The sequence below is a fragment of the Lathamus discolor genome, chromosome 2, assembly GCF_037157495.1.
Source record: "Lathamus discolor isolate bLatDis1 chromosome 2, bLatDis1.hap1, whole genome shotgun sequence".
Lineage (NCBI taxonomy): Eukaryota > Metazoa > Chordata > Aves > Psittaciformes > Psittacidae > Lathamus > Lathamus discolor.
Window position 1 is genome coordinate 31,817,990 of NC_088885.1, and position 23,100 is coordinate 31,841,089.

The window sequence follows — 23,100 nt, forward strand, 5'->3', positions numbered from 1 at the left end:
AGAAAATCTGATGGAGTGAAATACCGAATTGGAAAGACACTTTAAAGAGGGGGTGGAAATCTGATAGAGATATCTAAAATTATCCCTGTAATTGAGAAGGTGCATAAAGATTGATCTTTGTTTGCTGCTTCTCATAAAACAAGAGCTAATAGGCACTACCTCAAGCTATTAGGTAGCAGACTGTACAAAAGTGGTCTAGGAAAGATCATGTGGACCTCTGCAGATGGCAGCTCACTGCCATAAAGAAGTGGAGATTTTGGTGTGTTGAAAGGAAGATGACAGAGATATTTCAGGATGCTTGGTAATTTCATTCAAAACATTGTTATTGATACATCCTTCATGATATAATACAGAAAAATAGTAAACTGGGTGAAATTGTCTGCTGGTTTTATTTTTGTAAGCATTTTCAAAATCTGTTAGGGCTTAGGCTGCAATTCTCAAATAACTTGTTTGCATAGAGTATTACCTTCTGGATCTTTAAATCTGTCTCAGCAAAACCAGCACCAGTAGGTGCTTTTGTATATTATAAAGAATAATACAGAATATGTAGTGTTTGAGGTCTCACTAATTCACCCACCCACTTTGAGGATGGAGTTTAAAACACGTACAAGCATAGTTCTGTCTCACACCAGCTACCCGAGAAATCATGTTTTTTGTTGTCACATCACATTTCCCTGTTTCTGGAAATGTTTTGGCTTCAGAATGGAATTTCTTGTCAAAATCAGTGATCCAGAAAGCAGTCCTGGGGGAGCAATTCTGGGAGCTCAAGTATTTGAAATAGACAAAGCAGCAACTAAAGCCTCGTGTTTCCTGTCATGTGTGACCAGTGATAAGCTGTTCCTTCTTGCTAAAAAATGTTGATGTGGTTGGTTTTCGTTATCTAAAATAAGCATTTCCTAACTAGTACCACATCATGATTTTACATGAACATGAAAGAAGTATATTAAATTATAATGCGAAAGTGAACTCAGACTAAATCATCCATGACACATAAGGCTTGAGGAAAAAAACTCCTGACATTGTAGATGGTCTTTGCAATGCTAATAATAATTTTTCTCACATTAAGGTGTTACATTACTCTAACTCAGTCTCTCTACCTAACAATTAGTGGTGCTCCTGCAGGACCAGCCAGCACAGGTAAAATAGAGATCACCAAAGATTTTGGCCATGCCTTTGGTGCCATGGTATACATCTTCAACTGTTGTGTGCAGATGGTTTACAAGGTGAGAGATGTTCTGCCTAGCAGTACTGAAATTGGTGCTTAGTTTCTTTTTCCTGTGAAGTACATTGGAAATTGTTGCGTTCAAGCAAAAATGCTAAATCTCAATATACCCTTGGGGCACTAGGATCCTAGCCTACAAAAACTGTTTCAAGACAGATTTGTCATGGCTTCCAGTACATATGTGAAGGAAGACACTTCTGGTCCTGTGGTGCCATAGCAAATAACCTGGATATCTTAAACTCCTTGTACACAGGACAATCCACGTAGCAGGCCGCTCTTAGATTGTGTAGCTTGCTCTTTAACAACCCACCAGACAGCAATCCAACAAAATATTTGAAAAAAAAACAAAAACCTTATTCATTAAGCTCAGTATATTCCTAAATTTCCTGTTTTCCTAATCAGCTATATGTTTATCTTATTTGCCAAGCTGTACCATTTCTAAGATGTGGAGATTAACTTTCATTGCAGATACTCAGGATCTTTAGTTCCCCAGAAAGGAAAAACAAGGAGAAATCTTAAGGTAAAATCTTCACTTGAAATCATCGAAGAGTAGGAGCCATTTCTTGTATTTTGCCTTTGAATAAAAACAGAATTCTAAAAAGAGAAGGATTTAAGGCTCTCACAACATGTGGTTTACCATCCTTTTCCAGGTACTTATGAGAGCCTTAAGAGATTTCAATTTGCCTAAAATAGTGCCACATGATATTCAAATTTTCATGGACCTGATCAGTGACCTGTTTCCAGCTCTGGATGTTCTGAGAAAGAAGAACCTACAATTTGAACAGATGGTTAAACAATCTACCCTGGAGCTTTATTTGCAGCCTGAAGAGAGCTTTATGCTCAAAGTAAAAGAATTCACTGCCTTTAATTACTTCCCTTAAGAGTTTCAATCAAAATAATTGCAAAAGGGTTGTATTAGACATGAAGGTTATTTTTGAGTATGTTACAGTATTGGTAAGGTGTCTTCAGTGTCTCGGTATTTCAAAGGCATCTTCTCATGGCAGTAATGCTCGACATTATGATATATATGCCTGTAAGGAAATATATATGCCTGTAAGGAAATATATATCCTGTTCAAAAAATCTATTTACAGTGACAAGCATGTTTGCATACAGTACCAAGCATTTGTACTCCATAGCAAATTAAATGTTAGTGATCATTTATAAAGAAAAAGAGAGTAAGGGAGCAAACATATATAAATAAGGTGTGGATTTAGAATGTAAGCTTTAGAAAACGCAGTGTGTATGCTCTTCACCAAGACAGAAATCCATAAGCAGACAAGCTATTTTCATTCTGTGGCTTGCAGTACTACTTATTTGAAAAAGTGTATTCCTTTAGTGAACTGATACTATATTTTACCAAATATAGTTGCACAAATGTTCTAAGGGTGGAATTCTCTCTGCTAAATTGATGGCAAAATTGTGATGATTGTCCTCTATCCCTGGGTTGGCACAATCCTACAGGACTGTATGGCTGTCTAGCAGAATAGGATTTGTTGTTGTTGAGGTAATTGCATTTCTTAAGCCAATTCTCTTCCTATTTTCTGAGAGACAATGTTGCTTGATGCAACATCAGCTGAGCAGAGGCCAATCTGCCAAAGAACGTGTAAGTTCATTTTTTCCTGTTAAAGGGAATAGGAAAGTGGAGGGGAAGGTAATTTTTGTGAATAATTATGTCTCTAATCAGAAAGACAACAGGAGAGGAATAGCACTCACTGTATATCCCTTCTGTGTGGTAGGCTGTTCAGCTGGAGGAGCTACTGGCAGTGTGTTGCTCTGTGTGTGTTTTTGGAAATACAGGGACTAGAAAGAGTGAGGTACCTGCCTACCTATGCAGTGTGTGTTCTATCTTACAGTGTGAAGAAATTGCCATGGCTCTTGCAGAAAATGTTCTGTGTGCTGCTCTTGACTTCGACTGCAGTGTAGTAGCAGCCTGTTCAGGCCACCCAATCAACCACATGATGCGAAGTGGCAAAGCTCAAACATTGCAAGTAAATTCTACATGTTGTGGTGTTAGCATGTCCCAGAGGAAAAATAATCGTGGCACCAAGTAATGAGCATTCAATTTGACAGATAAGCTAAGTAATACTTTTTTCTGAAAGAAACATCTAGATAGTTTAATTAGGTTTCTAGACAGAAATAGTGGAATGTATTGCCAAAACACTAGACAAATACTTCTAATAGATAATGCTTGCCTATTTCTGCTGCTAAATTTTGGCAGCTGCATGGATTTTATTCTCCATTTAACACTTCCTATTGGAATCAACTGCAGAGTACAGCCATATCAGAATGGGAACCCCTTAGTCTTAATGGAAATATGGGACTAAGCTAGGACAGAGGCGTGAATGAATCAAGGTGAAGAGTTGACTAAGGCCAGAGATTTTCAATCAGAGACACAGCTCAGAAGAAAGTCAAGAAAGATTCCTGTTGTATCAAAATTAAGTCACTAATGTGCAGCCTGTTCCTCTGCTTCAGATGCTGAAAATTCTTCATCACACATACATGAACATGAACGAAAAACTTGTGCAGAATGACCTTAACCCAAAAGTTCCATCAGCTGATGAACTGTTTGGTTTGATACACCATGCAACCCAAGAATAGAAAGATGGCAAATAGCAAACCTTTTTATTTGACCTGTTCCTGGGGCCATTCTCCATCAGAAATGGACAATGCTAGGGTTCAGAGAAGGTGGTGTACTGAATTCTTCTGTTTTTTCTGTGTTCTGATGCAATGAGATGTGGGTGCATAACACTGGTGGTTGTGGAACAACTGGATGGGAAGGCAGGGCAAGATGCTAGTAGGCAGAAAAATACTAGCCTGAAGAGTGCTGATTCAGCTGCATTAAAGGGGGAGTTATTTTCTCCCCAGACCCTTGAAACCTCCCCTTTCTCACCCATATCATTAAGACTAATGCCATACTCTCCTGTAATCAAAACAGAAATAGGTCATTATTACATAAAATGCAGCCATTTTGCTGTATCAAGTGTTCACTGAAAACATTTTTTTCATTTTACTTTGAATAGTGACCTAATAAGCAAGCAAAGGAAAAAAACATGGGTTTGATGCTACAAAAGCTTCTTTTTCAGTGATTATTCTGAAGTTTAAACTGCAGTGCAGTGTTGTTATTTAAGCACTAAAGTGGTGCTCTTCTGTTGAAATATAGTTTGCAGGTCTCCTGTCATCTCTTCTAAGAGAGCAAACTAATATTAGCTATGAGGTGCCTAAATGGTCAGTTTTATATGGGTGTATAGATCCTATGTGGGCTGAGTCACACAACACTTATGGATGGTAACAAGGTGAGAAGTTAAGGACAATGGCTTCCACTCTACCTGTTTTTACATTTTCCTCTTTTTTTTTTTTTCCTGTGAATAGTTTGCAGTATGCATTCCTTTTTTTCTTCTGTTCTTATAAATTGTTTTTCACTTTATTATTATTGCTTACTAATATTTTAGCATCTGTTTAATACACAGTGCCTTGCTTATTTTGTACAACAGAAAGGTCTTATAATAGCGTAAGTATACTGTAAGGGTGATTGTGCCTCCTAGTGTATAAGTTGATGTAAATCAAGATGTCCACCATGTAATTCTTGAAACTGGTATTCGGAAAGACTCACAGTAAAACAGATATAAGTTTCCATTGGTGAAGTCCTCACATCATTGTCCTAAGGAAGGCTGGTGTTAGGAAATTAAATGAGTCAATTTAAGAACTAGCAGTAATATTCAGATTTCTTATTCCCTTCTTAGTCATTATTCAGCTAAATTAGTTTGGTTGGATGTCTGAAATGCTGTAATGTAATGAAATATAAATCTAAAATCTGAATGTAACTTTAGGAAGGTGATTGTAGTTAACTCGTTCTCTTACATTTATGTTTTTTAAGATAGGAAAGCTTATTTAGTGACACGGTCTTTGGTTACTCATCAAGGTGTCTATCTGGGGCTAGCCACATACCCTAACTTTAGCTAATGGGTAGAAAGTGGCTTTTCCAAGGGACATTCCAGAGCACCTAAGTTTAGGTTCCTGCTCTGAATAGTTTTCTGTTTCTTTCCATTGACAATGAGGGACTTTACCTCCCCTGCTTTTAGCAGCTTTCAGGAGACCTCACATTGGTGAAGCAGGCTAGTCATCCTTTGAATTAAATTGTGGAAAAACTCATACAAGATCAAGTAAAACCTCTTGAATTTGTCTTCCTCTGTGTTTCTGAAGTAACAAAAAAAACCTCCAAACAAACCAACAAAAAACTATAGCAAAGTTTGAATAAAGTTTTTAGCTAAGTTTGAGAAATAGTGTATAATATGCATTGTGTCGCTCCTTTGCAGGGATGGAATATGATTGCCCTGATCATGTTCTTTTAGACAGTGTACCTTAGCTTGCTTTTGCTGAAAAATTTACTAATGATTTCTAGGTTCTGACCTTTACAAGCAATGAACATGTCCCTGTGACTCTGTCAGTGTGGCTGTTATTTGAGGTATGCCTTTGAAGAACTGCAACCCCAGCTACAGTATTATCCAGAGCTGGCATTCTTCATCTGAACACTAGGGACCTGGCGGTGGAATGGGTGAGAATCTCATGATATTAGTTAATGGTTTTATGATATATCTTGAAAATTAATGGGTTTATTAGTTCTTCCTTCTAGTTTTTTATTCTGATAATAGTGGGATGAGTTAGTTGGTAGCCATGTATATTCTCAAATATGCAGTTGAGAAAATTTCACCATCAGTTATTTTACCCTCTTATGCATGCTGCTTAATCAGAGCAGTGGAGTAGTGGAGTGGTGGGCTGACCCTGGCTGGATGCCATCTGCCTAACAGGCTGCTCTATCACTCCCCCTCCTTAGCTGGACAAGGGAGAGAAAACCGTGACAAAAGGTTTGTGGGTTCAGATAAAGACAGGGAGATCACTCGGCAACTGCTGTAATGGGCAAAACTGACTCAACTTGGGGAAATTAATATCATTTACTACCAGTCAAAATCAGAGTAGGGTAATGAGACATAAAAGCAAATCTTAAACCACCTTCCCCCTACATCTCCCTTCAATTTCACTCCTGAATTCTCTACCTCCTTCCTCTGAGAACAGTACAGCAGGACAGCGAATGGGGGTCAGCTCTTCACACATTGTCTCTAATGCTCCTTCCTCCTCAGGGCGGGAGGGCCCCTCACACTCTTCCCCTGCTCTAGTGTGGGGTCCCTCCCCCAGGAGACAATCCTCCTTGAACTTCCTCCCAGTCCTTCCCACAGGCTGCAGTTCTTCCTGAGCTGCTGCATTTTAGGTGCCTTCCACGGGGTGTCGTCCCTTGGGAACAGACTGCTCCATCATCAGTTCCCTGCAGGGTCTGAAGTCCTGCAGCAAACCTGATCCATCATGGGCTTCTCACTCCATGGGACCACACATCCTTGATCTCAGAGTTTCAGCATGTTGTACCTTACAGTCAGTGTTTGCTGGTTTAGTGTTTATCAGCTGGGGGGCCTGGGCTAAGGTTCTTGTTTCACTGTACTTTATGGTAATGACTTGTAATACAGTAGACTCATTGATCATGAAACTGCTCTGGCTTGTGTTCCCAGTGTGATCATCACCTCAGTACTTTGGGAGGTATATAATGGAAGTGCTTAGCAATTACATATCTTGTTTTCCCTCCTTGGGTGGTCAGCCTATGAAGGAGACATTCCCTCACACCCCCAGCTCCACCACCAGACTATTTACAGCATCATTTGAGAGTTCTGAAGGATTTTAATGGTCTTTGGATGCCCTTGAGACCTGCCTGCTGATTGTGATGGGGATCACCATGTTGGCACACATACAGAGTGTGTTTTATCCACAACTATTTTTTCTGATCTCAAAAGTTAAGCAGAGTTGTGTTTGGGTCTTGTCTAGGGTTAGACGATGGTGGTATAGGAGGAGCAAGAGATTTTCCCTGAGGCCGGACAGTCATGAGGGGCAGGGTGTGTGGGATAGTATAGACAAGTATCTAGGCCAGTGGGCCTCTCCAGTGCTTTGGAACTTCACCACTGAACAAGTGCAAAATCCAGAAAAAACTAGTAAAACACTTAAATGAGGTGTGTTGTCATCCTGGTCATACCAAAGAGAGACATATCATGGCAACATGTTGGGGTTTGGTCTACACTTACAGAGCCCTGTTCAACACTGTCCAGCACCTTCAAAGGAAAAAACAGACAATGCAGCTATTTCAACTCTAAGTACAGCAGCTACACCAACCCCAGTGACAAGTACAGCAGCTACTCAGACTCTGACTACAAAAGACAATGCAGACACTCCAACTCCCAGCACAGCAACTACACCAACCCCAGCAACAAGCACAGCAGCTACCCAAACCCCGACAGCAACAGACAGTGCAGCTGCTGGTGCTACTCAAACCCCAAGCACAGCGGCTGCACCTGCCCTGACAACAGATACTGCAGACACTCCAACCACAGTGATAATGGGGCTGACCTTCACAAACTATAAGGTAGGGAAGCCAAGAAACTAGGATCACTTGCTAGGGAAGGGGAAATTTACAAAGTGATTGCAAAAGAGAAATGGTCCCTCAGCCTTTGGAGGTGGCTCTTGGCAGCTGTGAAAGAAAGATTTCCCTACAAGGATGATGTTATGAGTCGGTCTGCCAACTGGACCACAGTAGAGAAAGGCAACCAGTCTCTGAGGGAATCAGCCATTGTAGAGATGATCTGTTGTAGGCAGGATGCCAGGAATGAATCTTTAGATCCATATGAAGTCTGTACAAGACCCATGTGGTGGAAACTTACACAGAGTGCACCATCATCGTATGCCCAGTCACTGGCATCAATAACTTGGCATGATGTAGTACCACCAACAGTGGATGAAGTGATTTGTCAACTCTGAGCATTCAAAGACAATCTCACCCTTTCCATCATTTCAGCTGTGGAAAAACTGTCCCTATCTGATCTATCCATCTCCCCACATGTACCAAGCCATGTCTCAGCTATTAACAAAAGGCATCCTACTGCTCGAGAGAGAAGATATAGAAGGTATACGCCACATGCCGCCCTAAGGTTTTATCTGTGGGATCACTGAGAAGACATGAGAAAGTGTGATGGAAAGCCTACCTCAGCTCTGGAGGAACAGGTGTGTGAATTGACGAGGAGAACAAAGGTCAAGGATGATCATCCCATGAAAGCTGCGACTTCAGCCTCTGGTGAGCAGGTTCTCAGATGGAGTGGAAGAGCTGATTTTACTCCAGCTCCTGTGATAAAGAAGACTAATCCCTGTCTACAAGACGTAAGTGACCAATATTGTGATCACTATTAGAGGGGCCCTGCACCTAGCCAGGTGGAGGTAAGGGACAATCAGATTTTCTGGACTGTGTGGATCAGGTGGCCTGGCACATCAGTCCCACAGAAGTATAAGGCTCTAGTAGATACCAGTGCACAATGTACCCTGATGCCATCAAGCTGTCAAGGGGCGGAACCCGTTTATATTTCTGGAGTGACAGAAGGATCCCAAGAGTTGACTGTACCTGAGGCTGAAATCAGCCTGACTGGGAGGAAGTGGCAAAAGCACCCCATTGTGACTGGTCCAGAGGCTCCATGCATCCTCGGCATAGACTACCTCAGGAGAGGGTACTTCAAAGACCCAAAAGGGTACCGATGGGCTTTTGGTATTGCTACTTTGGAGACAGAGAGAATTCAGCAGCTGTCCACCTTGCCTGGTCTCTCAGAGGATCCTTGTGTTGTGTGGTTGCTGAAGGTCGAAGAACAACAAGTGCCATTCTTGACCACAACAGTGCACTGTATGACACCAGCTGAGACTCCCTGATACCCATCCATAAACTGATCCGTCCACTAGAGAGCCAAGAAGTGATCCGTAAGACCTGTTCACCCTTTAATAGCCCCATGTGGCCAGTGCAAAAGTCTAACGGAGAGTGGAGACTAACAGTAGACTATTGTGGCCTGAATGATGTCACACCACCATTGAATGCTGCCATACCACACATGCTAGGACTTCAATATGAACTGGAGTCAAAGGCAGCCAAGTAGTATGGCACAACTGATATTGCCAATGCATTTTCTCAATTCCTTTGGCAGCAGAGTGCAGTCCACAGTTCGCTTTTACTTGAAGGGGCGTCCAGTGCACTTGGAACCAACTGCCCCAGGGGTGGAAACACAGCCCTACCATCTGCCTTGGACTGATCCAGACTGTACTGGAACAGGGGCAAGCTCCAGAACACCTGCAATACATTGATGACATTATCATGTGGGGTGATACAGCAGAAGAAGTTTTTGAGAAAGGGAGGAAAATAATCCAAATCCTGCTGAAAGCTGGTTTTGCCATAAAAGGGAGTGTCCTGGTTTGAGCAGCAGCAGTCAGTTTTCTCCTTCTTAGGAGCTAGTACAGTGCTGTGTTTTGATCTTTTGGCCTGGGAACAGTGCTGATAACGCCAATGTTTTCGGTTGCTGCTCGAATGTTTGGTCTGGCCAAGGACTTTCTGAGCCTCATGCTCTGCCAGGGAGGAGGGGAGGCTGGGAGGAAGCAGAGACAGGACACCTGACCCAAACTGACCAAAGAGGTATTCCATACCACAGCACGTCATGCCCAGGATGTAACGGGGAGTTACCCGGAAGGGCTAGAGGGACTGGAGGGTTGGACGAGGTATCGGTCAGTGCTTGGCTGGGGGGAGTGGGGCGAGTTATCTGTTGGCTGGTGCTAAGGTGTTGTATTCTCTTCCCTTGTTATTTCCTTTATCATTATTATTATTATTGGTGGTAGCAGTAGTGATTTGTGTTCTACCTTAGTTACTAAACTGTTCTTATCTCAGCCCGTGGGAGTTGCATTCTTTTCGATTCTCCTCTCCGTCTCTCCAGGAGCAGGGGGAGGGCAAGAAGGGGGGGAGTGAGCAAAAGAGGTTTGTGGTTGGGTTTAAACCACGACAGGGAGTAAGGTCAAGGGACCTGCACAGGAGATTCAGTTTTTGGGAATAAAATGGCAAGATGGACGTAGACAGATCCCCACAGATGTGATCAACAAGATAACTGCAATGTCTCCACCAACTACTAAGAAAGAAACACAAGCTTTCTTGGGTGTTGTGGGTTCTGGAGAATGCACATCCCAAATTACAGTTTGATTGTAAGCTCTCTCTATTGTGTGACCCGGAAGAAGAATGATTTTAAATGGGGCCCTGAGCAACAACAAGCCTTTGAGCAAATTAAAGGAGATAATAGTTCATGCAGTAGCCCTTGGACCAGTTTGGACCAGGCCATATGTAAAAAATGTGCTCTAAATTGCAGCTGGGAAGAATGGTCCTACCTGGAGTCTGGCAGAAAGCTCATGGGGAGACTCAAGGTTGACCCCTCAGCTTTTGGAGTCAGGGATACAAAGGATGTGAGGCCAGCTATACCCAACTGAAAAAGAGATGCTGGCAGCATATGAAGGGGTTCGAGCTGCTTCAGAAGTGATTGGCTTTAAGCACAGCTTCTCCGGGCACCCCGGTTGCCCATGCTGGGCTGGATGTTCAAAGGCAGGGTCTCCTCTACACATCATGCAACTGATCCTACACGGAGTAAGTGGGCTGCACTAATTACACAACAAGTTCAAATAGGAAATCGCAGTCATCCAGGAATTCTAAAAGTCATCATGGACTGGCCAGAGTGAAGAGATTTTTGGAATGTTGCCAGAGGAGGAGGTGATGTGTGCTGAAGAGGCCCCACCATATAATAAACTGTCAGAAAGTGAAAAGCAATATACCTTGTTTACTGATGGGTTCTGCTGTATTGTGGGAAAGCGTTGGAGATGGAAGGCAACTGCATGGAGTCCCCTATGACAAGTTGCAGAAACTGCTGAAGGAGAGGGTGACTCGAGTCAGTTTGCTGAGGTGGAAGCCATCCAGCTGGCCTTGGACATTACTGAATGAGAAAAGTGGCCAGTACTTCATCTCTATACTGACTCATGGATGGTGGCAAATGCCCTGTGGGGGTGGTTGCAGCAATGGAAGCAGAGCAACTGGCAATGCAGAGGTAAACCCATCTGGGCTGCTGCACTGTGGAAAGACACTGCTGCCCTGGTGCAGAACCTGGTGGTGAAGGTGTGCACGTAGATGCTCATATACCCAAGAGTTGGGCCACTGAGGAACACCAGAACAACCAACAAGTGGATAAAGCTGCTAAGATTGAAGTGGCTCAGATGGACTTAGATTGGCAACATAAGGGTGAATTATTTTTGGCCCAGTGGGCCCTTGGCACTTCAGGCCATCAGGGCAGAGATGCAACATACAGATGGGCTTGTGATCGAGGGGTGGACTTAACAATGGACACTATTGCCCAGGTTATTCACAACTGTGAAACATGTACTGCAATTAAGCAAGCCAAATGGCTAAAGCCTCCTTGGTATGGAGGACGATGGCTGAAGTAGAAATATGGGGAGTCCTGGCAGATTGACTACATGACACTCCCAGCAACCCACCAAGGCAAGCGCTATGTGCTTACCATGGTGGAAGTAACCACCGGATGGCTGGAAATATACTCTGTGCCCCATGCCACTGCCTGGAACACTATCATGGGCTTTGAGAAACAAATTTTGTGGCAACACAGCATCCCAGAGAGAATTGAGTCAAATGGGACTCATTTCCGGAACAACCTTATAGACACTTGGGCCAAAGAACATGGCATTGACTGGGTATATCACATCCCATACCATGCACCAGCCTCTGGGAAAATTGAACAGTACAATGGGCTGTTAAAAACTACACTGAGAGCAATGTGTGGTGGGACTTTCCAACACTGGGATACACATTTATCAAAAGTCACCTGATTGGGCAACGCCAGAGGATCTGCCAACAGGGCTGGCCCAGCCCAGTCAGAACTTTTACATACTGTAGAGGGGGACAAAGTTCCTGTGGTGCACATAAATAATTTGCTGGGGAAGACAGTCTGGGTTATTCCTGCTCCAAGTAAAGGCAAACCCACTCATGGGATTGCTTTTGCTCAGGGACCTGGATATACCTGGTGAGTAATGCAGGAAGACGGGAAGTCCAGTGTGATTTTAGGGGAAAACAGCCAATGAACTCAATTATATGCTGTTGCCTGCTATGTAGCACTTTTATAGCCCACCAACTAGATGTCTTCAGGTCACCAGCGACTGGCCCTGACTTCCCTCCGATCATCATCCCAGCAAAGAATGCACTTTGGTGAAACCAGAAGAGCTCAGCAGTGACCAGATGAGTTCTGTGATGTCATCAGCAGGCAACAGCCCAACCCTGCACATCATCTCTCCTGCTCTGAAAGACTGTTAGAAGAGATGGAGCCTGTCATCATGGACTGGATGAATTCAGTAGCTTTATAGGGATTAGTCCATGGACTAGTGGAATGATATCTCTCTCTTTGTGTGTGTGTGTGTTCATGCGTATATATATAAGACAGATGGTATATTGAAAAATGTGGGATCTGAGCATGACATGAATGGTATGGAATAAGGGGTGGACACTGTCCTGGGTTCAGCAGTAGCAGTCATTTTTCCTCCTTCTTAGTAGCTGACGTAGTGCTGTGGTTTTGACTTTCAGCCTGGGAACAACGTTATAACACTGATGTTTTTAGTTGCTGCTAGGTAATGTTTAGTCTGACCAAGGACTTTCTGAGTCTCATGCTCTGCCAGGGAGGAGGGGAGGTCGAGAGGAAGCAGAGACAGGACACCTGATTCAAACTAGCCAAAGGGGTATTCCATACCACAGCATGTCATGCCCAGTATATAAACTGGGGGGGGAGTTACCCGGAAGGGCTAGATTGCTGCTAAGGTTGAGGTAATTTTGATATCTGCAATGGAGGTTGTGTTGAATTTGGGTGTCACATGATCCTTGGTCTTGTGTGCAATTTACATGCTGATATTTTGGATAATTTCCGGTCAAGCAACATAAAGCAAATGCAGTATCCTTGCTCCCAGTTGCTTTGTGGTAGTGCCGCCCTGTGAAAGCAGAAGCAAAGTATCATCTAGGTCCTCTCTCCCTGACCTTCCTGGAATAAAGAATGCAGTCAAGAAAAAGGCTTACAGCCATATGCCAGTGTGCTCAACCGTCGTATAGCTTTTAGAAATGCTGCAGGTTGATGACCTTTGCATGCACAAATAAAAGTATTGCAAGGCTGGTGGCACTTACATTTGACTTAGAGCCAGCACAGTAGTATTAGTGAATTGCACTAGAGGCAGTCACAAATAATTCTCAGAAGTCAACAAAAGTTTGCATTTCAAAGCTAGAAGGAAGAAATTTTGTGGTTTTTTTAACTTCTCTTTGATAAAAAAAAAATGGCTTCTTTCCAATTTCTTTTGCAGGTATGTTGCCAGCTGGTAAGAAACAAGGAGATATCAATCTGAAAAGGCTTTGATAAATGTGTGCTTCCTTATTTAGAGGAACTCATAACAAGATTTGAAACTGTTACTCCTATTCTTGAGAATAGAGTTCAGGTATGCATTATGACTAAAACTATTTATATTTTAAGAAACAGTATTTCTAAAATACCCACTAGGCAGGTGGTCCTATGCAGGAGTAAAAATGCTTAAAAATACTCTTTATCTGAAATGTATGTGAAATGAAATTGAGATGTTCTTATGTTTCAAACCTGGACACTTATTTTGGAGACTTACAAGGATTCAAAGGTTTCATATCGCACCTGTCCATTGTAACAAGAAGAAATGTAGTGTGTTTATGGCACTGCACGCAATTCCCAGACTTCTCAGTTCTTGTATTGCTTCTGTTAGCAATGTCTTAACTTAGGGCTGGCCATTTCATCTCTCTGTGCACGCGTTCTACTTCTCTAATTAAATTCTCACTAAATTCATTAACATCAATTACTTCCATACTCTGATAATGAGGCCCTACATTATTAAACGTTATTAAAGTATGGAGCTGAGCTCTGCCTCATATATAAATGATCTGATACTGCACATCCATATGTGGACATTTTAAATTTACTTAATATGCCTTGTTATTCTAAACTCTTTGAGTGTTTGCCTGCTTCTAAAAAGTCAATGTAAGAGGAGAAAACTAATTATTGAGTATGTGTGTTAAGAGTTTGCCGTAATAGGCATGCCTGAACTGTGTCATCTTCTTCATATATCTTGCTTTAATTAATGTCGAATGAAGGTATTTTGCTACCTTTTACCAGGACACCTCTTCATGCCTTTGACCTGTGAAAGGAGCTCCTAGACAAAAACAAAGCACAACAAGGAGCTGCAGTCTCGCTACTTAAATTTTAAATATCTTCTTGAGGTCACTGTCAACTTCCTACAGAGTAAGACTCTCAGGTCACTCTCTTCATGTATTTATTCATTGCAGACATTCTGTTCTCTGCTGGACTGTTTGCTGACTCCTGAAAATGTAACAATGGATTGCCTTGAAATGTTCTATGAGATGCATTCTGTCTTTGCTTGTATTTGGGGGTTGGTGGTGCATTCTCTCAATATCAGGTAAGTTAATGAATATGACCACAGTATCTCACTGTGCTTGAAAAAGAGATATATATATACACATATCTCCCTACATATTTAAACAGATGTAAATACATATGTGCATGTGTTTGTATGTATATGCAGGTTTCTACTCACTAATACTGATAGGGGCACAGAGCAATGGCCTGTGCATTTGATATGTTGGCCTGTAGTACTGTCTACTTTAGCAGTCTGAGGTCATCTGTAAATGAACCAACTTGATGGGAGGGAGCTAACTGCTTACAGTGAAGACTTGATGTAGGGTCATTTACTGTGCATAGAGAAGATGTGTTTACTTAAGAAAGTGTTATCTGTTGTAGTTTTTTTTCTATACTAAAGCCCCTGGCAAGCAACAAGAAAGTAATGAGGTTCTAGCCTACCAAAATTAAAGCATTTTTTGAAGAGCTGGAGAGATGTATATTTAATCTCACTTACTGGGTTTATACTGAGAAATGTAGATACAAGCAAGGCATTACAATGCATTCCCTTTACTGAGATTTTTTTTTTTTGTTGTGATGCTACATAAAGTTTGAGAAAAAGTTCTAAAACTCTACTTTTCAGTAGTTTCCATTTTGCTTAGATAAATCTTGATTTCTTGAGAAATATCTAATCATACTTGCCTCTTAAAAACTAAAACATACTTTTGGGTTTACTGCTGTTTAAATTAGATTAAGCCTTTGTGAAGGAACAAATTTATACATTGCATCATCCATAGGTAAAGGAGCATCTTGTCCGAGTTGAAGAATGGGAAGCAGCATGTTATTGCATCACAGACTGGGAAGATCTTTTGAGTCATATTAACATATGTTTTCATATCCTCCAAAAAGACTTACTGTTCTGTGAACATACGTAGGAAGGTCTTGCTGAAAGCAAGTAACTTCAGTGGAGTCGCAGCTATATAAATTTAATCTGAATTTAGAAGTTTTAAGAAATAGAATATTTGGGCTAGATGTGTAGGGAGATAGCCTTGGTGAACAGCCAAAAATTCACTCAGCTTCTTTGTCCTGAGAAGGGCAATTTAGAAAATAGGCTGGAAAAGCTTGTAAAAGTAAATGGAAATACTAACTAAAAAATTAAACCATCTACCTGTTGCATCATCCTTTGTTTCACTGTCAGTTTTGGGGAGATTGGCATTCTTAAATGTTGAGATGGAACCAATGAATTTCAGCTGCAGCCTGATTTCAGAATTTTCCTACTAGAAGAAATTGAAAATAAATTTTCAAGTACAAATGTTGTGTGAGAAATAAACCAGTACAACATTTTGTTCTAGTAATAATTTTTGAGATATTGGTGTATCCTGTTTCATTGCCTTTTAAAATTCAGTCCTAGACCAGAGACAGAAATCATTGTTTGCTTTTAAAACTAAACTGTGTAGTGCAAGTGTTCGATGTTTCTTTTCCTTTTCAATTTCAGGCAATCTTTATTCATACATCTGAGACTGCATGTCTTAAATATTTTATTGATTTATTCCTAACAAAAGGCAAACTAGTCATGTTCTTTGGAAATGACAGAGTAGAAAAAACAGTGTTTCCAGCCAATAGGCTTATTCTTTCATATGTTTGGGAGAAGATACAGAAAATAATTCCTCAGTTTTTTAAAATCCCTCAAATTGAACAACTCTTCAGATAAAATCTTTAGAAGTATTTAAGTTTGCTTAATGATTAATTTAACTACTTTCATGATCAACTTTTTAAATTTTATAGCCAGTCTACATTGCTGCTAATAGATCAAATTGTCACTAGGCTTAAAAATGTAAGTGTAAACCAACAAATCTCCATTGAATAAGTTTTTATGCTATTTTTTTCTTTCCATTCTCATGTTGATTTCTTTCTTTTTGTATTCAGGTCAGATAAAAAAATCCCACTTTCAGTCTAGTTAGTACATGGGTTTATTCTTTGAAGTGTTTCCAAATTCACATTAACATTAAATCCTGCATTAATAGAACTTAATCGCCTTTTTTTTCCCCTTAAAATGAATGGTGAGATTAGGAGAAAAGAAATTTGCTGTGCGTCAGAGTGAGGTCATGAGCTGTTGTAAACTGTCATAGCTGTTTTAATGGGGAATCAGCCTTAAAAATTTTTCAAGTATTCCTCTGATTAGAGAGGGATTTTTTAGCTAATGATTGCCATTGCAGCAGGATCCATGACCAACACACTAAAGCAAAAAACAGAACACTTTCCATTGCAAACAAAAGCTGATGAAAAGAGCAGAATTTTGTATAATAAAAACAATTATATAAAATACTAGAAATTATTATGTTTGAGAAATTTATAAATCAATAGTGAGGTTTTGTATATTAGAAAATGTTATATCTTTGTAGTTTTGTATCACGGCAGTTCTGTAACCAGTGTTGCAATGGTAGTCTTAGTAAAAACCTAACATAACCATATATGGTGAAAGGTATATGGGTGGATTTAGAAAAATATGTACTGGAGAATATACCCAAGTAGAACCTGTGCATAAGATAGCCAGAAGAGCATGCCAGAGGCAGTCAAAGGAAGATAAGAAAATGCTAGCGTCCACACAAGGACTGGAATATGCTCAAGTAAGGGAAAGGTGAAGAGGACAACCTGAGGAAGACTTCTTAGTTCCATCTGAGGAAGACTCTTACTTCACCGGAACGACCACCAGGCGACCACCAGAGGGGGCTGCGCAAGCGTAGAAGAGGCTGACGTAATAGACTGATGTGGCAATCCTTAATGCATATGTATTAAATGTTGTAACCTATGTTGAATATGTATTTATTGTGGAACTTTTAGGATATAAATTGCGGACGCGATGTGACAAGGTTGGAACCAGATTTGGGTGTGTACCCCTGGTTTCCCAGCGCTGCAATAAAGCACCTCATATAACCATTCTGGTGGTTATGTGTTCGTTCCTACGCTAACAAAAACTCTTAGGCTGCAAAAGTTACGTATTATTCTTGCAGAAAAACTCTTAAAATAGGTGAGGTCAGCATCACAGGGGTTTTCTCTGCAAGTGTATCACACATGTCAATTCTCCTGTGGCATAAAATTTACAAATTTATGAACCTTTAAGGTTTTACTGTGAAATGTTAGTAATAGTCCTTCAGATTTTAAGTCGGTGCTGTAAAACATCAACTGCTCCTTCTAAGAAACATTAAGAGATGAACAAAGAAGTCAACTCCGCAGCTCTTCCTGCTGTCCACTGCTCTTCAGCCAAGTCTCTCTTGCTAAATGCTCTGCTAGGAAGTCCCTCCACTAATCACAGATGCAAAGAACTGTGTGACACCTCAGAAACAAATATATTTTGTTCGCTTTCTGTTGCGTTTACAATATTTTTTTTTTGGTGCGCTGTGATGGAATGATTTTGTACTGTCACATCTAGCTCAAAATGACTGCCCTTTCTGTTATTTTTGTCTGTGTGTACCAATGCTTCCTCCTATAAAATGTATTCAAGTGATACACTGAAATGCCTTCATGTGTTTTAAGCTACAATTCCAAGCAACTGTTTGGAACAATCAAATTTTTGGATTTTTTTTTTTTCTTTAAATGGAAAGAGACTTTTACATCCAATTATACAATTGAGAAATTTAAGCCTCAGTTCAAAAGGAAGAGCTTAAGAGCTGCACTCGTTGAAGTATAGTTATTCACTAAATTGCCATGTTTTTTCCATAGTTTAGAGGTTAAAATATTTTTATTACAGACCATATCACTTCTGCATCATTTTCTGCCAGCTCCCATCTCATCTGTGTCCACATAACTTTTTTGAGGCATCTGCTAGAGTAGGTAGGCTTAGCTTGTTGTGTTGGGTTTTATTTAGCATTCCTTCTAGGCATATGACTCACCCGTTCTGCTTCTAGAACAGCAGATTTCAGAATGTTACTTGGTGGAGGCAGATTTTGGTGCAAACTAATATTGGTACACTAAGTCTGGGGTCTTCGATACTACTAAGTCTGAAATACTGCCACAGAGAAGAAATTTGCATAAATATTTATGTACAGTGGGGTTTAGTAAAATACTTTTTCTTTTTGTATTGTAATAATGGAGTATTAGAAAAAAAGCAACACAAAAAACTGAAACAAGAGTAATTGATTATAATTGTGGACATTATTTAAAGCTTAGATAAGGTTAAGAATCATCCTAATGTAGGGTTTGAAAGTACAGGTATGTATGTATTGAACTAAAGAAAGAAAAAATCTTCAAGATTTTTAGGGTAACTAATACAAACATTTCATATGTACATAGTTTCTGCAAAAGATTTTTTTCCTTCTGTGGTAGAAAAGCAGGATAAGTGCAGCCATGGCTTTTTTTTTTTTTCTCCAAATTTATGACCATCCAATTGCAAATGTGTTGAGATTCTATATTTCTGTCTTGTACTCCAGCTTACTTTCACTTTCTATCTGCTTACTTTCCATATTGCGGTCCATGATAGGATCCCTGTTCCACATAGGAACAGAAAGCTTCAAAGTGAATTCCTTAAACGGAAAAGCATTCTCTCCCTGGAGGCTATAAACAGTTTTAGAAAAGAGAAGCACAAAGACAAGGAGCTATCAAGAGTCTTCAAAGGAAAGTATCCTTCAGCTACTCCTGATGGAGCTGATCTATGTTGACCCCACTGGTTGACCTGATGAGAACAGGGGTGTCTTGAGATACAGAAATTTATTCCCTAAATTACAGCTTTCCAGGTACTTAGCCTATACCACCTTTTATCTTGTCATCACCCTGTAGAAACAGCAGACAAAATCCACAGAAACTTTATGATGCTGGTTCAAATGAATGCTTTCTCTCTGCCATGAGAAGAAAACCACAGATGGTCACTGGAGGATAATTGAATTGGGTAATTAAGGTAATTCCCTTCTTACTCTCCAAAGGAAAATTTAATTTTTTGGCAGACAAAATATGCTAGTATCCTTTCAACAGAGTCTGTGGAAAATAAAGGTTTTGGTTTAAAATCAACTGATTAGTGTTTGATTCTGTTACAGGAGGATCTTTATCTTGTGTAAATATTTCATTATTATTATAATTGCACGTTAGATTCTTGTTCACATACAAGCGTGTCATTTTTACGTGACGTGAAGAAAATGTGAGAGACAAAGAATTCATTGTGAATGATCTGGTGAGTAAAGCAAATAATGAATTGGGCATTTAAATGCAAGCTAAATATACAAAGTTATCTGTCTGTATATCATAAAAAGGAGGTGCACAGACAGATGGGCAGGCACTCCACACACAAAAGCAGCCATACTTCAGTGCTATGAGGATGCTAAACATACCTACTCAGTTCTCTGATTCTTCACTAGGTGTTCAAGGATTTTACCCATGCCCTTAATTTTTCTTTTTTATAGAAAGTTTCTTTTCACTAGCATGTGCGTTGCAATCTGACTATAACTGTGACCAAGGTGAGGCAATAAACTGTACTGTGTTCTTGCATATTTTGCAGTTGAATTGTATAAACTATTTCACTAGGTCATACTTTATCTCATGAAGGAATGACACTAGGTGTCAGCTGTATATCTTGTTAAGGAGCAAGATGTAAAGAGGAGAAAAGGAAGTGAGTGCTCAAATCTGTAGCATCTCTAGCTCAGAGAAATCAATCATGTCTAATTCAGTGACATACAAAGTTAGTGTCTCAGTGTTCTTCTGTTTTCTTCCTAGAGCTGTATGCTATTCCAGCAAGGAATCTTTTTGTCTTCTCACAAATATTTCAAGCTTCAAATCCTAAAAGACCCTACTGTTTAAAACTGTTGATGCTTCTTTTTTTTTTTTTTAATTGTTTCAAAAGAAACAAAACCAAACCAAAAATTAAAAATCCTCATTTTACAAACAGATTAAATTAGGAAAAAAATTTGACTTGTTAGGAATTTTAAATGATAATTTGAGAATTCTAAAATATAGTAAAACTTGTTGCAAATGCATGGAAAGAAAGAGAACTCATTATACTATGAAGTTCTGGGGAGGATTTGTTGATTTAAGCAGGGAATGGCTGCATTATTTATGAGTTATCCTTTTGGAGTTTTTTTAAAGATGGTACCTGTTTGGTCTACTTCAGTTGTACAGTAACTTTTAATGAAGCAAGACTGTCTTCAAGTTTGGGCAATTGGAACTCAAAGTAACAGCTACTGAAAGCCTCAATTTAATATCTCTTTTTCTTTTTTCTTTCTTTTTTTCAAGTGGCCTCCTTTTTAATTCACCTGGAGCTGTGTCACCTGGACAGCCAGAAACAGTATCTATTGGACGATGCTGCAAATCAAGGCATGCCACCTCATACTCTGTTGTGATCTTTGCTGTTAATTTTCTCTGCTCTTAACTCTGATGGTGGTGTGCATTCTCAAATTTATTTGAACTTTCTTTGACCATGTTGTACTCATCCAAGTTTGGAGCCTGTTCCATTTAAAAAAAAAAAAAATCTCAATCATCATCAGAATGTTTTGTGAGAATGCAATATCTTCAACAAAAAAGTAGAACAAAATACTATGTGATAGAAGTTGTGGTGTTTCTCTTATTTTTAAAATGTCAGTCCTAATCTGATATGTTCCTTTGCCTTAATGTTCTCTGTTAAGTTTTACTATGTACGTTTCTTGTTTCTTTAAATTTGAATTGTAGTACCTCTCAGTATTGCTCACTGTATCAAATATGGCACAAGGAGGACAAAATAATGTCATGGATGATATAGTACCAGTGCATATATAGTTTCTTCTGGAATTAATGTGTGTTGGTGCCAATGTTAAGGATGAATTAACTGGGGAGAACCACAAAAATGCCCTTCAAAAACTCTTCACTTACAATACTCATTTTGCAGCAAACAAAACACAGCAAAAACATGAACTAAAATGAACAGATTAAACATATGTATGTTTGATTATTAAAAAAGAAAATAAGTTTCCTTTCCAAGAAAGGGAATATGCTTATAAAATTACATTAATTCAGAAAATGATAAGTAATACCTTAAGCATATACTTAATTATACCACTGCATTGCAGACTTGGTTATTTTGATGCCTAAACTTGTGTTTTTAAAAACCTAAACCAGCCCAGACTTCTAAGTGTCATCATAGATTTAGCTTAGTTTTAATTTTTTTATTTTATTTTTCTATAGATTTTTTCATATGTAGTCTTGCCTTGTTTCAGTTCAGTGTAATTATTTTTTTCATGTCAGGCAACATCTTAGTGTCCGTCATTGCCCCAAAATCTCAATTTCTGTTTTGAAATCTGATTAACTACATTTGCTTTGTTTTCCTGCATGGAAGAAAACCAGCCAGTTTTCAGAAGTTGAAATAAAGATTTTGCTGAATAAGTGAGGTACAGACTTCATTGTTGCCCCTTGTCATTTTTTGTAATCTTTCTTCAACATATACAGTCATTCTGGTCATTTGTAATACCAGTGATTTCCAGAAAGAGACAGAGGCCTGTGCTGGCAGAGCTCAGTTTTGTTAAAGCAGTGTCTATTATTTGTAGTGTAAGATAATTTAACACAGAACATTTTCTTCTTATTGCGTTGGACTAGGATTTCAGTGTCATTGTTTTTCACTTCGCACATATTCCGGCAGGAGCTATAGAAGAGAAGGCACTGTTGACAAAGCAGTCTAATGTAAAAGTTTCCAAGAGGATTAAAAAAGAGCTTAAATTACAAAGATAATCGTATGGATCTTTCATACGGACTGTAGATTTTGTTCTGCTGATGTAGAGGTTGATGTGATAATCATCAGGATTGCAGACAGAAGCCTTCTCGAGCATTGCTAGTCTTGCTTGAAAATGTTGGTAAGCCCTTATCTTCTCTCTGAAGTCTAAAGACTGAGAGTAGTTCAGCAGTTCAGCAAACAAAGTGACAAAGTTTCTCAGCCTTACAATTTAGCAGTCCTGGAAAAGTGTACCTGAAGTTAAATCCTGTGCATTTTTTCTGCACCTTTTATGTTGATTTCACAATGGATCCATTAAAAAAAAAAAAAAAAAAAGAGCTGGCAATGTTCTACAGTGAAGTCAAACAAAGAGAATTGGCTTCCAGTATTGGTTTTGCTGAGCATGTTACTACCTCTTTATTAGATCTGAAACCAGAATAGAAACATTATCCCTTTGTTTAAGAAGGTTCTCATCAATGTTTTTTCAGGGGTGTGACACATAAAGAGAATGAAAAGATTGGTTTTTGGGTTATTTTCAAGTGATACATGGAAGAAAAATGAAGCAAAAGATCCAGCATGCTCTCTCTAATCTCTGGTCTGTTGATACTAGGCTGTAATCCCTTAGAATCTGCATCTCAATGTAAAAAATGAAATTCAGAAAGTAATTATAGGTGCTTATACAAATGATTAAAATACCAACTGCAAGAGATTTCTTTTAATATCTCAAGCATAGTTTGAATCACCTCAATGTTTACATTTGAAAATTCCAGCAACTACATCTTTTCTAATTTTGGGTCAGATTCTCATAATGTTATGGTATTACATGAGCAGTAAATAAAAGCAAGCCTGAAACAGTCTGGGCTA

General features: G+C 39.6%; 1 protein-coding gene across 1 annotated transcript in view; it reads left to right on the forward strand.

Moving 5' to 3' along the window:
• Positions 1-275: 275 nt before the first annotated feature.
• Positions 276-23,100, forward strand: part of DNAH11 (dynein axonemal heavy chain 11) — a 76,572-nt gene continuing 53,747 nt past the window's right edge. The window contains 12 exon segments of the mRNA XM_065669111.1: positions 276-301; positions 1,067-1,223; positions 1,873-2,067; positions 2,961-3,038; positions 3,697-3,829; positions 4,392-4,500; positions 4,502-4,517; positions 5,624-5,767; positions 5,874-5,881; positions 13,504-13,547; positions 13,550-13,635; positions 14,507-14,637. Coding sequence (XP_065525183.1) covers positions 276-301; positions 1,067-1,223; positions 1,873-2,067; positions 2,961-3,038; positions 3,697-3,829; positions 4,392-4,500; positions 4,502-4,517; positions 5,624-5,767; positions 5,874-5,881; positions 13,504-13,547; positions 13,550-13,635; positions 14,507-14,637 — 1,127 coding nt within the window.